The sequence below is a fragment of the Ailuropoda melanoleuca genome, chromosome X (genome assembly GCF_002007445.2).
Source record: "Ailuropoda melanoleuca isolate Jingjing chromosome X, ASM200744v2, whole genome shotgun sequence".
Classification (NCBI taxonomy): domain Eukaryota; kingdom Metazoa; phylum Chordata; class Mammalia; order Carnivora; family Ursidae; genus Ailuropoda; species Ailuropoda melanoleuca.
Genome location: NC_048238.1, coordinates 111668628 through 111685496, shown reverse-complemented (window position 1 = coordinate 111685496; position 16869 = coordinate 111668628). Strand labels below are relative to the sequence as shown.

The following is a 16869-nucleotide window of genomic DNA, read 5'->3' as shown; positions in this document are numbered from 1 at the left end:
GCCCAGGAACAGGGTCGAGGAGGCGTGGCCACACTGCCGGCGGAAGTGGAGCCCTCCGCGAGGGCGCAGGGCCGCCCGGGACGGGCGAGAAAACTAGACTGTAGGGTTGGGCCGAGCCAGTGATGGGTACGCGAGCGAACGGTGCAAAGCTGCATGCGGACGCGCGTGGCACCGAGGACGCGGCGCAGCGGCGGCTGGGAGAGAAGGCGCCCGGCAGCCGGGCCTCCCGCGCAGGTGCCCAAGGGGCGGGGCGGGCCAAGGGTGGGAGCCTTACGCGGCGGGAGGGCCAGCACGGGATGCGCGCGCACTTCTGGCGCCCTGGTTCCGCCCCGCCCACGGGGGAGGGCCTCACTGAGGCTCCGCCCACACGCCTCGCCTGAGGCAGGTCAGCTCAGCCCAGGAGCCCGCCCCCGCTGGTTAAATGAGCCGGCGGGGCGCAGCCCCCGGAAACAACCGGGAATTCCGGGGCTTTGAGCACGGTGTTCGACGGCAGCGAGGCGCAGGTAACGTAGTGGCTAGGCGCCGCGCCAGCGGACGAGCGTGCTGTGCCGCGAGGCCCTTTGATTTGCCATGCTTGGGAGCGGGGCAAAATCGGGAGGGTTTAACCGATCCCAATGTCCCCTGCATCCCTCCATTGGCCTTCTGAGGAGGCTGGGACCCTGAGCGGGGCGGCGACTCGCCGGCGTCTCCCAGCTTGGCAGGAGGAGCGCTGGAGCTGCACTCCGTCATCAGCACGGTCTAACATGCTCCAGCTCATTGTGGAGTTTCCGCTTGAGTGTGGGGTGAGATGGTCCTGCGCAGGTTGTGCAATGTTCCAGCAGCTTTACTTGGCCCCGCAGAATTGAGGCTCTAGCTGGAATTCACTAGTGCTTTGAGTAATTCTGTAAAGTACGCCGTGAAATAAAGCCGCCTGGACAGTGTGGTCTCGGGGAGCCCAGAGCCTGCGGTTTTCTAAGCCCCCAACCATCCTGTTCCCCGGCCATTCGGTGAGTTGTTTCAATAATCAGGCTTCACTGGGTGAGACCCCAAAGGACTTCTCCAGAAAGTGGCCAACTTCCCCATGCTCTTCTCTTCTCCTGTTTTGTCAACGAGCCTTTCTTTAACCAGAGAGCATCATGGCAGAGCAGGTGGCCCTGAGCCGGACCCAGGTTTGCGGGATCCTTCGGGAAGAGCTGTACCAGGGCAATGCCTTCCATCAATCCGATACACATATCTTCATCATCATGGGTGCATCGGTGAGTCTCCCCCAGGCCCCACATCTTAAAAACCAAGCTCAGAGTGTGACATTGCCTCGGCTCCCTTCCTGCTGGGTGCCTGGGCTTTCCCAGCTGATTTCCTTGGGGCTCCAGGGGCTCTGCTCAGTTGGGCTCTCACTCTTGGTCCTGCCTGTGCACCACTATCATCCCAGCACCACCCAGTATACATGCACTGCCAGGCTGTTCTGAAATCTGTGCGTGGTCGTTGACCGTAGGCCCGTGTCCTGGAACTGGGGGGCTTTAGAGACTGTTGGACTTCTTTCTCCACAGGGAAAATTGCAGACAGGGCAGGCTATTCATTCTGTATCTTTTTCAAACCTGTTTGTGACTTGGTATATGTAACACAGTCAGTGAGTTCCAAAGGCAGGATCTGAGGCCCGAGCTCCACCTTGGCTGTCTCTATAGCAAGTTCCCTGGGAACAAACGCTCGACCTTCCTTTGAATACCATGTCATTACCCCAACTTCCAAGGCCTGGTGAGGAGCTATGACCTGTCCCACCCCACCCCGTTATTTAACCTGTGGAGCTGTCATTTTGTTCTGAAGATCAAAGGGTAGAAGCAAACGCAGAGTTACAGCACATGGACTGTATGCGATTGGGGTCAGGGGGACAGGAGAGGGAGGGTGGGTCCTAGTGGAGCCATGACCCCCAGACTAAAGCGCTCTGCCGGTGTGCCATGTGGGAACGAGATCTGCTGGGTGGCAAGATGAGCTGCCAAGGTTTTGTCTCCAACTTAAAAGCAGTCTCACTTCGTTTTTACCCTAAGCATGACCAAGAACGTGCTAACCACCCTGTGACCGTTTCTGCCAGTAACTTGCCGTATAATCTTAAGGAAGAATTGCACCCGAACTAGCCAGCTCTTGACAGGGTAGGCATTGTCTCTCTGCCCCTTCCATATCAGGGTCCCTGTAACTCTTTGTTCCTGTATCATAAGGTGCTGCTGAGCTCTGCAGAGCCTGTTGCCTGCCAGCTTTTGTGATTTTTGATCAGAGTTCAGCAAAGGAGAGCAGGAAGCAGGAGGCAGTGCTGGGTGTGGGAGTAGGGCTCTGTCAGAGGGACGGAGGGAGGGAAGGTGGGCCACCCCAAGCACTGTCCTCTGACTCCGTAAAGCCTAGGGTAGGGGAGACCCAGGGACATGGGGTGGGGGGGAGCAGGCTTAGTCTCTACCCTGGCCCCAGCATGTTTTCCTTAGAGGAGCCAAACCTGTGTTGGCCACAAACTCTCACACCTAGGACTCTGACCATTAGGCAGGCCCTTGGTCCAAGAAACAGGTTGGAGGAGAAAGTTACTCGGGATTATTCCTCCTCCTTCCCCCACCCCTGTACCAGGCTATGATAGGAGGCTCCACCAGCGGGTCCCAGGCCACAAGAAATGGCTTAGGACTCCAGGCTCTCAACTCTTAGATGCTTTGTTGAGAGCACCCAAGCTTGCTGTATGAGTGGCAAGTGTCTTTCGTTCTCTGCACCTCAAGTGTTTCTGCGGAGCACATGAGGGCTTTTGAAACAAATGTCAAGGGACCCCGGGCTGACCTGATTCTGTGAGTGCTCACTGCCTTCGCCTGTGGCCAGCTTGGGGTTGAGCAACTCTTCTTTGCAATTGGTAGGGTTCCCCTTTGCTCTCCTCTGCTCCGAAAGTGACAGCAAGACGCTTCCAGAGCAGCAATGGGAAGTGCCATTACAGCAGAGTGGGGTGGGGGGGGGACCCTTGTCCTGGGTTATTTGCTCAAGGGGACTGGGGCCAGGTAGGTGGGCCTCCCATGCTCAGGCAGCATCTGAACAGCTCCCGCTATCCAGCCTCCTATGCCTGCTCCGTCCTTATAAGAGGTAGGCAGAGTGGTGCTGAGGGCGCGCTCTCCCAGAACCTGCTCTTCTGGGAAACCAGCTAGTTCACTGATCATTCTTCCAACAAAAAGTGACCAAGTGCCTTCTCTACAGTATAGTGAGCACCGGCCCTGCCTTCCCCGTGTGATCTGTGTGCTGGGGGGAAGGGACCCAAGGGGAGTTAGTAGCCCCATCAGAGCTCCTAGTGGCACATGTGACAGAAAACACAAATGGGCCCCTGTGTCCCCAGTCACCTCCAGCACACAGGTCCCGTGAGGAGGGCCTGCAGAGCCAGGGTCAGGGAGTGTTCCGTGCAAAGAGAAGAACAGACACAGAGCCCCCAGTGGCGGATGCCCCAGGGCAAGCTGGACCCACATGGCCATCCTCTACCCCTTCCTCCTTCCTCACCTGTTTACCCAACCTTCGCTCTCACACCCAGCTTCCTTCCTGAGAGCGTCCTGATGGTGGCTCACAGTTACCCAATAGGCTTTGAGCTGCTCTCTGTTCCTCCCATGTGGCCACTTACCCCTTCTCAGGACTCCCACCCCCAGCCAGGAAGGGAGTGGAGATACTAACTGTCCCTGTCTGGAAAGCTCTGGAATGAAAAAAAAACAGTTTCTCCTTACAGACCAGTGTTGGGGAGAGGGGAACCTTGGGCCTGGCAGATCATGTCCTCCCCCACCTGATAGGACCTCGGACAGGCTAGAGGACTCTCCCCCACAGGGGACGGAGGAAGGCATGGAGGAGCGGGGAGAGAACAGGACAGGGAGTCTGTGTGGGCAGGATTGGCTCACTCCAGGGTTCTCAGCAAGCCCTTCACCTCTCTGGACCTGAGTCTCCCCATGTGGACCATGAGGACCATGGACTTGATGGGTGTTCGGGCCTTATCCCAATATGTGCCTAGGCAAGTGGTGACCTGGTAGTCCTGGCCCCTCTCTCTTTTGGGGACATTTCTGGGCTGTTTTTCCCCCTGGGGTTGGTAAGATTCTTGCTGTGTCATGATGACCTTGGCACTTCCCCAAAGGCGTGATGATTCATGAGCCCCAGGGTGGAGGAGGGAGCCTACCTCAGCAGCCCCCAGGTTCTATCTCCCCAGTTCCCAGGAACCAGCTGGGTACCAGCGAGGGCCCAGGCTCCACCCCACGAGGCCAGGCAGATCCTTGACCCAGGTGACCCTTGGGGACCGGGGATGGCCCACCCCTCCCAGGCCTCCAGCTGGCGGCCAGCCTGTGAAGCTCTGCGCTGCGCCCTCCACCCTCAGATCCTCACGCAAAGATGTCGGCAGTGGTTTGGGCTTATAAAACCAGACGCCGAGGTCAAACCTAGGTGGCAGTAGGCAAGCGGTTTGCCCCAACTGGGACAGATACTGGTAGCGGGAGGTCTTAGTGAGGTCCTGCTTCTCCTGCTAAAGTCACCACATGTCCCCGGCAGCTCTTTCCTCACTGTGGTCCTCAGACAAAAATGAGGGCGTTGGGAAAGACAAGAAGCCTCCAACTCGCATCTCCCCGAGAGACCCTGCCATCGTCCCCACCCCCACACACGGTGTGCTTCGGTTTGGTCGGTGTCTTCCCTTGTTCATTCTTGCAAAGGAGCATGATCTAGGCTGGCGGGGAGGGCAGGCCACCTCGCTTCCCCATGAGGAGAGCAGCCAGCAGGACCCCACCACTGTTCTGGGTCATACCTCACCTCTCCTTTGAACGGACGTGGAGCCCAGCAGGCCTCCGGTTGCTGGGTCTGAGCTGAACAAGGCAAGCAGGTTCTGTCGGAAGTTAATCCCAAGGGGAGCCGCAAGAGCAAACAGCCTGGGGTGTTGGGCACTGTGACTCAGCAGACAGGAGACTAGTCCCCTACTACCAGGCCACTGCCTGCAGCCTGTCCCGATTCCTCTCAGCCCATTGGAATTTGATCGTAAACAAACATTACCTGCCGCAGGGAAGGTTGGGAGGTATTTGCAGGCCGTGCTTGTGCTTCTCCCGGAGCACCCAGGGCCGAAGTTACCTGAGCAGGGTCTCCCTCCAGCCCCACTGACAGGAGAAGCCGGAGGCGGGTACTGACAATTGGTGGTGAGGAGTGCCGTAGTAGGGCCCTTGGCTGGGGGCTGGAGTCGGACCATGAAGGACCAGGGAGAGCAGCCACCCACAGGTGGCGTTATGACAGAGACCCGCTCCAGAATGCTCCCCAGGTCAGTTGTGAGCACTTACATGTGAGCAGGGGCACCAACACGGGGAACCCTGGTTTGGGAACCACCCGCTTTGGGAGTTCGGGGTCCCAGTGGAGGCTGGAGATGACCGGTAGACACTTGACTATGTGGGTTCAGTGCTCACTAAAGTCTGGGCGGGGACACACACGTGGAGGGGTCCACATGCAGATCCTCACCTAAAGCCCCAGGGGGACATCAGGTCACCCAAAGAGACATGAGGTGGAGCAAAGAACAGGAGGAAACTTGAGCATCCAAGGCACAGGGCGCCCCTGAGCCTACACCCGCCCCCACCCAAAGGAGGGATTTCCTGCCCAGGAGCCCCTCGGGTGCCTTCCTAACTGCTTATCTCTGGGGCAGATTGAACCAGATCGAAATTTCTTTGGTTCTGGTCATGTGGCTTCTGTTTTGCGGGTTCATAGCTTCATAGAAATGAACTTATCCAATGGTTATGTGACTTCTAAAAGGTAATTTTGCACTGAATATTCAGGTCCTTATCCCTGGAGTTCATTTTTCTGCCTATGGCAAGTCCAGTCCACCCCAGCCTGGCTTATTCTCTCCCCACTGATTAACAAGACTCAGTGGAGCGTGGGTTTGTGCCCCAGGCCCATCCCACGCTCTAATTACGGGGTGGGCAGATGAAAGGGCGCTCTGCTCTTCTGTTCTTCAGGAGCCTGTGACCACTCTTTCCCCTTCCTCTTCCACCTGGAGTACAGAATTCCTTTGTCAGGTTACAAAAGTAAAGCATATTGGGATGACTCACATCCACAAAGTTGACACAATAGTGCAACACAGGGCACCTGGGTGGCTCTATTGGTTGAGCGGCCGACTCTTGATGTTGGCTCAGGTCATGATCTCAGGGTCGAGAGATCCAGTCCGACATCGGGCTCCGTGCTGGGCTCTGAGTCTGCCTCAGAATGGAGTTCCCTGTTTCTGGCATTTTGGTCGAATCTGCCGGTGAAGCGTTCTAGTGTTGGCGTTGCCTTGGTGGAAAGGTTTCCGTATTGACCATTGCCCACTCAGGTCCCTGTCTCCGTTTTGGTAGATTGGACTTTTCTAGAAATTTGGTCCATTTCATCTAAGCTGTCAGACATGGCACGGGGCTGTTCATAAAACCCCCTTCTGTGTTTTCCTGATTGTACTTTTGTCCTGTTGCTCTCCTAATTTGGGGTACCTTTCAAACAAGGAGTCTTGCCCCAGACGGTTGCCTGTTTTTATTTATTAGTCTTTTTCAAACACCAGCTTTTGGCTTTCTTGATATTTTCTTTTGGTTTCCCTGCCTTGTAATTTGCTTGGCTTTAAAATTCTACTCTTTTGTCTGACTTCTAAAATCCGGCCCTGAGCTCCTTAGTCCCGAGTTAAGGGCAGCATCTCAGGCCACATCCCATAGGTGTTGCTACTTTTGTTGCCATTCAGTTCTAAAGTTTTCAGGTTTTCTTCTTCAGCCTGTGGGCTGTTCAGAAGCGGGCCGTTGGCCTGGGTGTGGTTCCGCTTGCTTGCACTATGACCAGAGACTGTGGTCTGTGTGATCGCAGGGCAGGCCGGGTGGTCGAGGTACCTCCCGGCATGAGGTCCCTTCCCCTCAGGGTGCCTACTGAAATACGTGGGCTCTGTCAGCTCAGGGTCAGGGTAGAGGGCCAGCCCAGGCTCCAATCCGAGCTCCTCTTGCCATACATACGGGGGCAAGATAGGTATGCTTGCTGCTGAGTGCTGACCCTGAGCGAGTGCCCAGGTTGAAAGGGAGGAGACCATGTAGGTCACGCCCCCAGCTTCTCCTGACCATGCCTGTTCCCTCTGCCACAGGGCGACCTGGCCAAGAAGAAGATCTACCCCACCATCTGGTAAGCATGTCCCCCCACTGTCCTACTGTCCCCAGCCCTCCCCACCCTCCCCGTCCTGGCCACAGCCATGCCATGCCCTCAGGTGGCTGTTCCGGGATGGCCTTCTGCCCGAAGACACCTTCATCGTGGGCTATGCCCGCTCCCGCCTCACGGTGGCCGACATCCGGAAACAGAGCGAGCCCTTCTTCAAAGTGAGTGGCTTCTGGGGGTCTCCAGGAGGGACAGACCCACCTCCCATCCCATCCCAGGAAGCCCTTCCTTCCTCCCACTCCTGCTCTCTGCTGCTTCTTCCCTGGGACAGGCCCCCTTCTTCCCTGCCATGGCGGAGGGGCAGGGCCACTTTAGGAAAATGGCTTAGAGCCCCTTCTGCCCTAGCACTTCTCATCCTTGCCTTCCCCAAGGCAGCCCTGCCACCCCTGCCCCTGCAGCTGCTCCTGCCAGCCTGAGACCCCTGCTTCCCAACTCCTCTCCGACCTGGACACACTGGGTCCTCCCTGCTGTGCCCCTCCCCCCCACACACACACCCACCCCCCCTCCCGGGGCCAGGAGCTGAAAACATGCCTTCGGGACAAAAATCTTACACATCTGCCTCTTTCCAACACACCGTAGTTTGGTGTCATGACTTCGGAGAGAGCTCTCTGTCCATTGTGTTTCTGCCAGGTCACAGTTTCTTGAAATCTAACTTCTGTGTCAGGGCATGAGGCCCCCAGGAGTGACTACAGGCCGTGGGCCCAGCCTGGGACTGCTGGGCCCTGTCTCCTGCAGTGTTGTGCTGCCTCGGCCTTCCCCCGTAGGTGTGCAAAGCTGACAAGATGGGGGTGAACCCAGTGTGGAGCTAGGATGACTGACTTCTGAGGGAGCCCACCAGGGCTATGGGATGAGAGAGGGAGGGCCGGAGAGGGGCCAGTGTCCCTGTATCCATCTTTCTCAGGCCACACCAGAGGAGAAGCCCAAGCTGGAGGAGTTCTTTGCCCGCAACTCCTATGTGGCTGGCCAGTATGACGACACGGCCTCCTACGAGCGCCTCAACAGCCACATGAATGCCCTCCACCAGGGGCCACAGACCAACCGCCTCTTTTACCTGGCCTTGCCCCCCACAGTCTACGAGGCGGTCACCAAGAACATCCACGAGACCTGCATGAGCCAGACGTAAGGCTTGTCTTTTGCCCTCCCTGCCTCCTAGGTGTACCCTGTCGTGGTCTGGCCTGCCCTGGCAGTTGTCCAGAGGCCCTGGGGCAAACTAGTCTACCGAGTCTGAAAAAGATGGTGACCCCTGTTTGTTCGCTACATGAGTTAGCTCTCCAAAGAAGAAAGTAGGGTATAAATACAGGAGCTTTCTAACAGCGTTTACCGAAAATGCTCCCGCACTTGTTTACCTTGGAAATCCTCTTGCTGGACCCTCCTGGCCCATCTTGCCGGAAATCCGACTTTCCCTGGCAGCTGTTCCTGCGAGGACCACAAGGTGGCAGTGTTGCTCCATGAAACTCCTGCTGCTGGTCGCTTGTTCTCTGGTTTCTCAGAGCTTCCCTAGAGCCCTTTCGTGACCACAAGGTGGCGGTATTGCTCCACAAAAAGTTTGCTTCCCGTTGCGCCCTGGCTCTGCCAGTCTGTCTGTCTCTCAAAGACAGGGTCATGTTTCACTTTGTTGTGGTTTTGAACACAAAGTGCCACATTAAGTGTCCATGGGGAATAGCAAAGAAAGGGATGTTTTTCTATCTTAAAATCTGCAGAGGCAGCTGTGCCTGTGACATACCCTCCCCCAGTGTGGGGCTCATTCTAGTGACCAGTGGGTCGGGCAGGAAGGCTTCTGAGGAAATTTTCAGTGTGGCATTGAAGGCTGGGGAGGACAGGAGGTGTCCTCGGGTCTGGGGACTCTGTGCCAAGGTGGGGCAGAAGGGCCCGTCCGGCAGAGCTTTGCCGGTCACCTAACAACGTAAACCAGGAGGAAGGGTTCTGCGTCTTCTCGAGGAGGGAGACCTAGGGAAAGACGAGGTTCTGGCCCCTGCTGCCCAGGGAGAGTGTGGGGTGACGCAGCTCCGGGTTCCCACAGAGGCTGGAACCGTGTCATTGTGGAGAAGCCCTTCGGGAGGGACCTGCAGAGCTCCGACAGGCTGTCCAACCACATCTCCTCCTTGTTCCGCGAGGACCAGATCTACCGCATCGACCACTACCTGGGCAAGGAGATGGTCCAGAACCTCATGGTGCTGAGGTGCGGCCAGGCCTGGGCAACGGGGTAGAGGGGGACTGGGTCTGGGGTGGGCCCACAAGGATATAAGGGCCACCCTCCACCCTACCCCTCCTGCAGGTTTGCCAACAGGATCTTCGGCCCCATCTGGAACCGGGACAACATCGCCTGTGTCATCCTCACTTTCAAGGAGCCCTTCGGCACCGAGGGCCGTGGGGGTTACTTCGATGAATTTGGGATCATCCGGTGAGAGCCTGTCTCCCCTTCCTGGGGGGGGGGGGTCATCACAGGCAAGGGGTGCAGTCCTGCCGTTCTGCAGGGTCACCCCCCTCCCTGTTCTGGGGGGCTCTTCCTACCCCAAGATTCAAATTCACGAGTGGGTGTCTGAGCGGTCAGTGTTGGCCGTGAAGGGAGGAGTCGCTGTCTCTTTCCTTGCCTGAGGGGACCTCAAGGGGTAGATGTGGGTTCAGGAAGCAAGTCTCATAGTTTATTGCTAAAGAGCCCTATTTGAAGTGCTGAGTCCCCAGAACCTGGCTGACAGGGAGGGGCCGAGGTGAGCCCCCTCCTCGCGCCTCCCCCCTGCCCAGATGCCCCCGGGCCAGGCTCCACCTGCTTCTCCCTGTGCAGGGACGTGATGCAGAACCACGTCCTGCAGATGCTGTGCCTGGTGGCCATGGAGAAGCCCGCCTCCACCGGCTCGGACGACGTCCGCGACGAGAAGGTGCGGGACGTGCCCCTCCCACTCCCCGCGGCCCGGGCCGGCAGCGCCCGCCGTGTCCCCAGGCAGACGATTGCCTGTCCTTCAGAAGAAAATGAGGGTGGCTCCAGGTGGTCCCAGGGAGCCCTTGGGTAGGAGGGCCACGGCCGTGCCCTCGGCAGGGTGAACAAAGCTGACTGCACGCCTCCTTCTGTCTGTACTGACCAGTCACACCTCCGGGAAGCCCACCCGGCTAGGTCCCGTAGCTTCCTCCTCACACCTACTGCCCTCTGTCCCATGCATGGCCGCTCCATCCCCTTACCCAAGGAGCCCCTTTCTCCCGGCTTTTTCCCAGGTCAAGGTATTAAAATGTATCTCAGAGGTGCAAGCAGATAACGTGGTCCTGGGCCAGTATGTGGGGAACCCCAGCGGAGAGGGGGAGTCCTCCAAAGGGTACCTGGATGACCCCACAGTGCCCCGTGGGTCCACCACTGCGACCTTTGCAGCCGTCGTCCTTTATGTGGAGAACGAAAGGTGGGACGGTAGGTGACGCCTCAGGGATTGGCAGGCAGGGCCGCCAAAACCGCGCGGAGCCCTTGTCCCCAGAGCCCGACCCAGCAGGAGTGGCACCCAGCTACCGTGCCACACAGCAGCACGCACCCTGTCGCGCTCGCGCCCACGCTCCCTCCCCTGCTCCCTCGGCGCTGGCGGGGCAGGTCCTAAAGCCAGCTGTGCCCCCACCAGGGGTGCCCTTCATCCTGCGCTGTGGCAAAGCGCTGAACGAGCGCAAGGCCGAGGTGCGTCTGCAGTTCCGCGACGTGGCCGGCGACATCTTCCAGCAGCAGTGCAAGCGCAACGAGCTGGTGATCCGCGTGCAGCCCAACGAGGCCGTGTACACCAAGATGATGACCAAGAAGCCCGGCATGTTCTTCAACCCTGAGGAGTCCGAGCTCGACCTGACGTACGGCAACAGATACAAGGTGGGCTCTCGGCCCGGGGGGGCGGTGGCTGGGGGGCTCTGCGTGCACAGGCAGCCTCAGCAAGAGCCCTCCTGCTCGCAGAACGTGAAGCTCCCCGATGCCTACGAGCGCCTCATCCTGGACGTCTTCTGCGGGAACCAGATGCACTTCGTGCGCAGGTAAGGGGCGCCCCACGCGCCGTGTGTGCGCTGGGGCTGAGCTGGGCTCCAGGTGATGGGGCCGCCTTCTCCCTCCCTCGCCCTCTCCCTGCCCCCAGAAACACCCCCCAAAGCCACACTGTGTCCCTTCAGTGACGAGCTCCGGGAAGCCTGGCGGATCTTTACACCGCTGTTGCACAAGATTGAGCGTGAGAAGCTCCAGCCTATCCCTTATGTTTACGGCAGGTAAGGGGCCCGGCAGGGAGGGAAGGATGGGGCTGTGCGGGGGTGGCACCGGAGCCCAGGGGCTCCCTCACGTCTCCCTCTGCCTGTCACTCTCCCAGCCGAGGCCCCGCGGAGGCAGATGAGCTGATGAAGAGAGTGGGCTTCCAGTACGAGGGCACCTACAAGTGGGTGAACCCCCACAAGCTCTGAGTCCTGAGACCCAGGTCCCCATCCCACCCCCCTTGGCCCTGTCTGTCTTTGTTCCTCCCACTTGCCTGCCACCCCAACCCCACATCGGGAGGGCTTCAGGACCATAGGCCTTAGCCTCACATTCCTGGCCCCTGGCCACCCCGGGCCTAGCTACATTCCGCAACCACCAAGCACTCGAGACTCGCGCTGTGACCATCTCTAGCTGCCACTGGCCCTTCCTGAGCCAGCTTCTGTCCACTGGACTGAGCCCCAGCAGAAGGAGTAGAGTGGCTTTTCCGCCTGTCCTGGGCTCCTCCACCTAGGACACGAGTGAGGGATGGCGGAGGGGACAGTGGGTGGGTGTCCATGGGCCAGTGGCCACCCCACACTCCTGCTGGCTATGAGCAAGGTCCTCAGAACTGGGGGGAAGGAGTCAAGCGCTTTCACACCAGTCTCAGTGCCACTCAACATTCCTGGTCACCCGCTGGAAGGGACCTCCGTGCTGCCCAGCAGTCCCTGGTGTCTTGGGCCCCCTGAATGCCCCTCTGCCCCCCCCAGCTCTCCCCACTACCCCATCTGTGCACTCCATGGCCCACCCACCTCAACGCACCTACAGGGGCCCCCTTGCCACTGGAAAAGCAGAAACGGCCAGCAGCGCACCCCATCTCAGCCCCTGCCATTAAATCCACAAACACACCCGCCTGCTCCCTGCTTGTTTCCTTCCTGCCACCTGTACCTGTGGAGGAGGGCACCTGCGCCTGAGGCCGGCCTGGCCAGTGGAGGGCCCTCGGCCACCTGACTCCCTGACGACCCAGCCCTCACCCGGTTCTCATCACCCATGTTCCTCCCCAGCGTGCGCTTGGCAGTCTGGGCCTTGTTCACCCCTGACCCCACGTCTAGTCATGACTGATCCCTGCACCACAGCTGCCTCCTGAGAGTCCCCCCCCACACATCTGTGCTCTTCACTGCCCCGCTCTGTGGGGTTTCATCACCAGACCACATAGGGGTACGAAACTGGGTCACATTCTTTTTTACATGGGCCTCCTCCGCCCTGACCCTGTCCCTGCTGTAGCGAGGTCACGTCACAGAATCGCTGAGGGCCATTTAGACACACTGCCAGTCCACGGACACAAGAAGTATTTAGGAAGGAGAGGCAATGGGCTTTTGTGACTGACCCGCTGGGGCAGGGGGGGTGGCTGCGATAAGGCACTACATCTGGGGAGTGGGAGCTTAAGACAGCAGACATCCATCCTCTCACAGCTCCCGAGGCCAGAAGTCAGAAATCCAGGTCTCGGCAGGGGGGAGCTCCCTCTGAAGGCTCTAGGGGCCCTCCTTGCCTCTTCCAGCTGCTGGTGGTAGCCAGCATCCTTGGCCTGCCTTCGCCGGTAGACGCACCACCCGTTTCGGCCTCTCATCTCTGTGCACTGCCTTGTCTCTGGGTGTGTCTCCTGGTTTCTCTTCTTGGGAGGACACCAGTCATATCAGATTAGGGGCCCACTCTATTCCATGACCTCAGTCTAACATTACCTTGATTATCTCTGTAAGCACTCCCATTTCCAAATAAGGCCACATTCCAAGGATCCAGGTGAACACGAATTGGGGGGGGGGGAACTGCTCATCCCAGTAGACTCCCAACAAAGGCAGCAGCCCCTGAGCATCTGTCCTGCTCTCTCTCCCAGCTCTACTCACCTGAGCACCAGGGAGACCACAGGAACCAACACTGCAGTCCTGCGCTTGTGGCCTGGGTTCTGGGAGATGCAGCCAACCAGGAACAAAAAGACAGAATGATCAGATGGTGGTGCATTTTATGGAGGGAAGAGGCAGCACAGAAAATCGCCAGGGGAGGGAGGCTTCGTTACCGGCGAGGTGAAGACCTAGCCCACGGCACGGTGGTTGTCAGGGCTCGGCTTTTCTGTCCCCCAGGCCTGCTTGGGGGCAATTGCCCAGAACTCTTTGCTCCAACCATCCAGGCCTCTCCTGGTCCTGCCACTGAGAACCAGCTGGGCTCACTCCTGCATGGTCCCTCTGGGCTGGGATGGCAACAGTTGGGGGGCCTGGCGAGGGTGAGGAAGACAGGGGCACACCCTGACAGGCATAGTGCTGGCTGTGGGGGGTGAGCCAAGGCTCCCACCCCGGAGCAATACATAGATGAGGAAGAAACTCTAATGGTGGGTTGTTCCTGCCCCATAAGCTAAGATACTGTGTCACCCCCGTATGTACAAGCTGCACCCCTGGGTGCCATCTGCACTCTCCGCATCCCCTCCTGTAACCAGGGGAGGTGGAGCCTTCAGATTAAGGAAGGAGGGAGATCACCAAGGTCACCTAAAGAGGGAAGGAAGGAGCGTCATGGGGTTAGAACAGATCACAGACCCTTCAGTGGTGACTTTCCTTGGTGGGATCTGGACCTCAGGATCCCTCCTAGCCCAGGTCCATGCAGAGCAGCCAAGAAGACTCCATGTGGACAGGATTGGAGGCCATGCTTCAGCCAGCGGGCTGTGGCCTTGGTCCTTGCTAGTTCCTGTGGCCTCCTGGAGAGGGAGCAGTGGCAAGGGCCTCCCCGGGAGATAGTGGGGGCCAGCCTAGGAACTCACAGGCTCCTCTGTAACCCTTTGGCTCCCACGTAGCTGCAGAGGGTCTTGCCCTTGACTGGTGCAGTCACATGCCTGGGATGGGCAGATGAGCTGGGGTGACACAAAAGGGATGGTGGCCAGGAATGGGGCAAAATGGGTTCCTGAAGATGTGGCCGCACCTTCCCCCACTTACCACCAGAGGGTTCTGTCCTGCCTACTCTTAAGTTCCCAGCCACTCAGGCCCACCATCCTGGAATACAGACCTGAGGGTAACTTCAAACCCTTGGGGGGGTCAAGAGAAGCCAAATAAATGAAGATGGGGGAGTCCTTCCTGACCCTGGCAGGGGTCTTCAAGCTCAGAATTCTTTGCAGAGCTCCACAGACATTCATAGACTTTGGGGGACCCAGCAGAGCTGGGGATAGTCTTCTTGGGTCCCCAGGCCCCCTGGGAAACTTGCTGGCATGGCATCACCAGGAAGGATGCTCCCGGAAGTGTGGGAGGGTCCACATAAGGGCAGCAGCAGGAGCCCAAAGTAGAAGAGGGACCCAGCTCCTCTGGGGCCCCCAACACATGATGACCAATGTGTGAGTGGGGAGGGCAGGATGTTGGGACCTCCCGATCTCCTGCTCTGTCTCCTGTGACAGGCACAAGGACCCAGGTGAGGACAGTCAACTGACAGATCTGGGTGCTACACTGTGGCATACACATAAGGGCCCTGGTAATGACACTCAACTGTCACCTGACCCCTGGGTGAGGAACAAAGAGAGAGGGACCTGATGAGGACAGTCCACTGTCATCCCAGCTCTAGGAACCTGCAATGGGGAAGAGGCATGAGGTCCCAAGTAAGGACATTAAACTGTCACCTCCATTCTGGGTCCCCACAATGAGGTACAAGTATGAGGGGCCAGGTGAGGACAGTCGCTTGTCACCTCCCTGCTGAGTGAATACAATCTGACAGTTTAGGGCCTTGCTGAAATGAGACAATGGGGAAGAGAGATGACAGACCCAGTGAGGAGACCCATGTCTCACTTCACATCCATGTGCTTACGCTGGGACAGATCCAAGCAGTCCCGGGTGAGGAAAGACCCCTGTCACCTCAGCTCCAGGTGGCAACATTGGTGCTGAGGTATAAGGGCTTTCAACTGGCTCCAGATCTCTACACGGGGACAGAACAGGAGGGTCCGTGAGAGGAGAGCCAACAGTCCCCTCAGCTCTGGGTGCCTTAGAAGCACTAGGCCCAAGTTTCAACATTCAACTAACATTTAACTTCAGGATGCTGACACTGGGGCAAGGCTCAAGGGCCAGGAGTGGAGAGTCAGTTTTCCCTCAGCTCCTGGTGCCTAACCTTGGGTGGAGGAATGAGGGACAGGTGATGTCATTCAACTGTTAGGTCAGATCTGTGTCCTTACCCTGAGAGAGAGCACAAGAGCCCAAGGACACGATGCACAAGGAGCGCTGCGGCCGTGTGAGCTGGTGCAAGCTCCGCTGGGGCAGGGACCCAAGCCCCATCAGAGGGCTTGAGTACCGCCTCAGCTCTGTGTGGCTACAGAAGCCTGAGACGTGAGGACCCAGGTGACAGCATTCCAGTGCAAGCCCAGATCTTGACCCCTGTGCTACAAAGGAGAATGAGGCACTAGGTAGAGACATGAGAGCCCAGATGAGAACAGTCAAGTAGAAATCTTGGTGCCTGTCCTGGAAAGTGGAATGAGGGGCTGTTGAGGTCATTCCACTGTCCATGAAGCTATGGGTTATTAAAGACGCAGGGGCAGGAAGGACCGGGTGGGAGAAATCAATTGTCACCTGAGATCTGATCACCCAATCTAGAGCTGGGGCAAGAGGTCCCAGGTGAGAGGGCCGACTCAGGGGTAGAAACACGGAGGCCTATATGGTTACCGTCAACTGATAACTGCTTCAGTGTCTACACTGAGAGAAGCAAATGAGAGATCTGTTGAGGACATCCACTGGCACCTCAGCCATGGGGATTACACGGGCACAGGTAAGAGCGCCCAGAGGAGACATTTTGTGCCACCTCATGCCCTTGCCCGCACTGGGACAGGAGGAGACATGAAGGCCTAGGACATGAGGGTGTAATCCTCTCTACGTCCTGACTGAAAAACAGTCCCAGAGAAAATAAAGGAGTTGTGCAAGGCTGCCCCAGAGGGCCCAGAAGACCTGGAACTGGATCCCATCACTTATGTGGTTCCTTTGGGGATGGTGGATGTGACTCTGGACCCTCAAGGGAGCTCATTAAACCAACCTTTCCGAAATGCCTGCTCTGGGCAAGATGTAAACACTGTTGTCTCTCAACTACCAGTCTGGCAGATGCCCCATGCCTGGCTGGCAGTCCGAGAGCGCGTGACCAGGAGCTCCCCCTACCGGGCACCACGACTACAAGCATTGCAGGAAAGACCAGTGGTACCCACCGTCCGGTACGCACAGATCTGTAAGAGTTTGACGGATGGTCAACATTATGTCTGATCCCAAGTTCCATGAAAAAGGGGGGAAAAATATACCAACCCCCGACTGCAGCAATCAGGGGCATAAACTGATTACCTTGATCTTATATGTTATACCAACGGAGAAGTTACTGGATTCTAGCCAGAGCTCTCACTGCCTGACGCTACAAGCTTACTCTATTTTGGATTCTTTCCTTAGGAAGGTTCCCGTAAGTGGGATGCTTGGGTCAGAGGACACAGATGTCTCCTGGGCTCCCGTGCCGCTGGGGTGCTGCCCTCCAGGGAGAAAGGCGAGCCCCCCCGACAGCGGGTGCAG

The 16869-nt window shown here is 58.0% G+C and overlaps 2 protein-coding genes across 6 annotated transcripts in view; both read left to right on the top strand.

The window, feature by feature from the left end:
- LOC117797392 (EKC/KEOPS complex subunit LAGE3-like) overlaps positions 1–16869 on the top strand; it is a 100359-nt gene that overhangs the window by 55502 nt on the left and 27988 nt on the right. The window lies entirely within an intron of this gene.
- On the top strand, positions 16–14439 carry G6PD (glucose-6-phosphate dehydrogenase). Of its 5 annotated transcripts, none has more exons than XM_034649601.1 (13): positions 16–234; positions 1108–1235; positions 7076–7113; positions 7196–7304; positions 8045–8262; positions 9164–9322; positions 9419–9544; positions 9926–10019; positions 10351–10537; positions 10740–10975; positions 11057–11133; positions 11266–11358; positions 13206–14439. In XM_034649601.1, exons 1-13 carry the CDS (start codon positions 123–125, stop codon positions 13312–13314), a joined length of 1686 nt encoding a protein of 561 aa, XP_034505492.1. In that variant the 5' UTR covers positions 16–122; the 3' UTR covers positions 13315–14439. The 5 variants fall into 5 exon arrangements, with proteins under 5 accessions (XP_034505492.1, XP_011236035.1, XP_034505493.1 ...); XM_011237733.3 differs by lacking the exon at positions 13206–14439 and adding an exon at positions 11457–12222 and having other exon boundaries at positions 19–234; XM_034649602.1 differs by lacking the exon at positions 16–234 and adding an exon at positions 346–503.

Bases quoted from the DNA above. Each gene is read 5' to 3' on its own strand.
- G6PD (XM_034649601.1), top strand. From the start codon at position 123: ATGGGTACGCGAGCGAACGGTGCAAAGCTGCATGCGGACGCGCGTGGC. The intron at 10,020-10,350 runs GTGCGGGACGTG...GCTTTTTCCCAG, and splicing joins ACGACGTCCGCGACGAGAAG to GTCAAGGTATTAAAATGTAT. The intron at 10,976-11,056 runs GTGGGCTCTCGG...TCCTGCTCGCAG, and splicing joins CGTACGGCAACAGATACAAG to AACGTGAAGCTCCCCGATGC.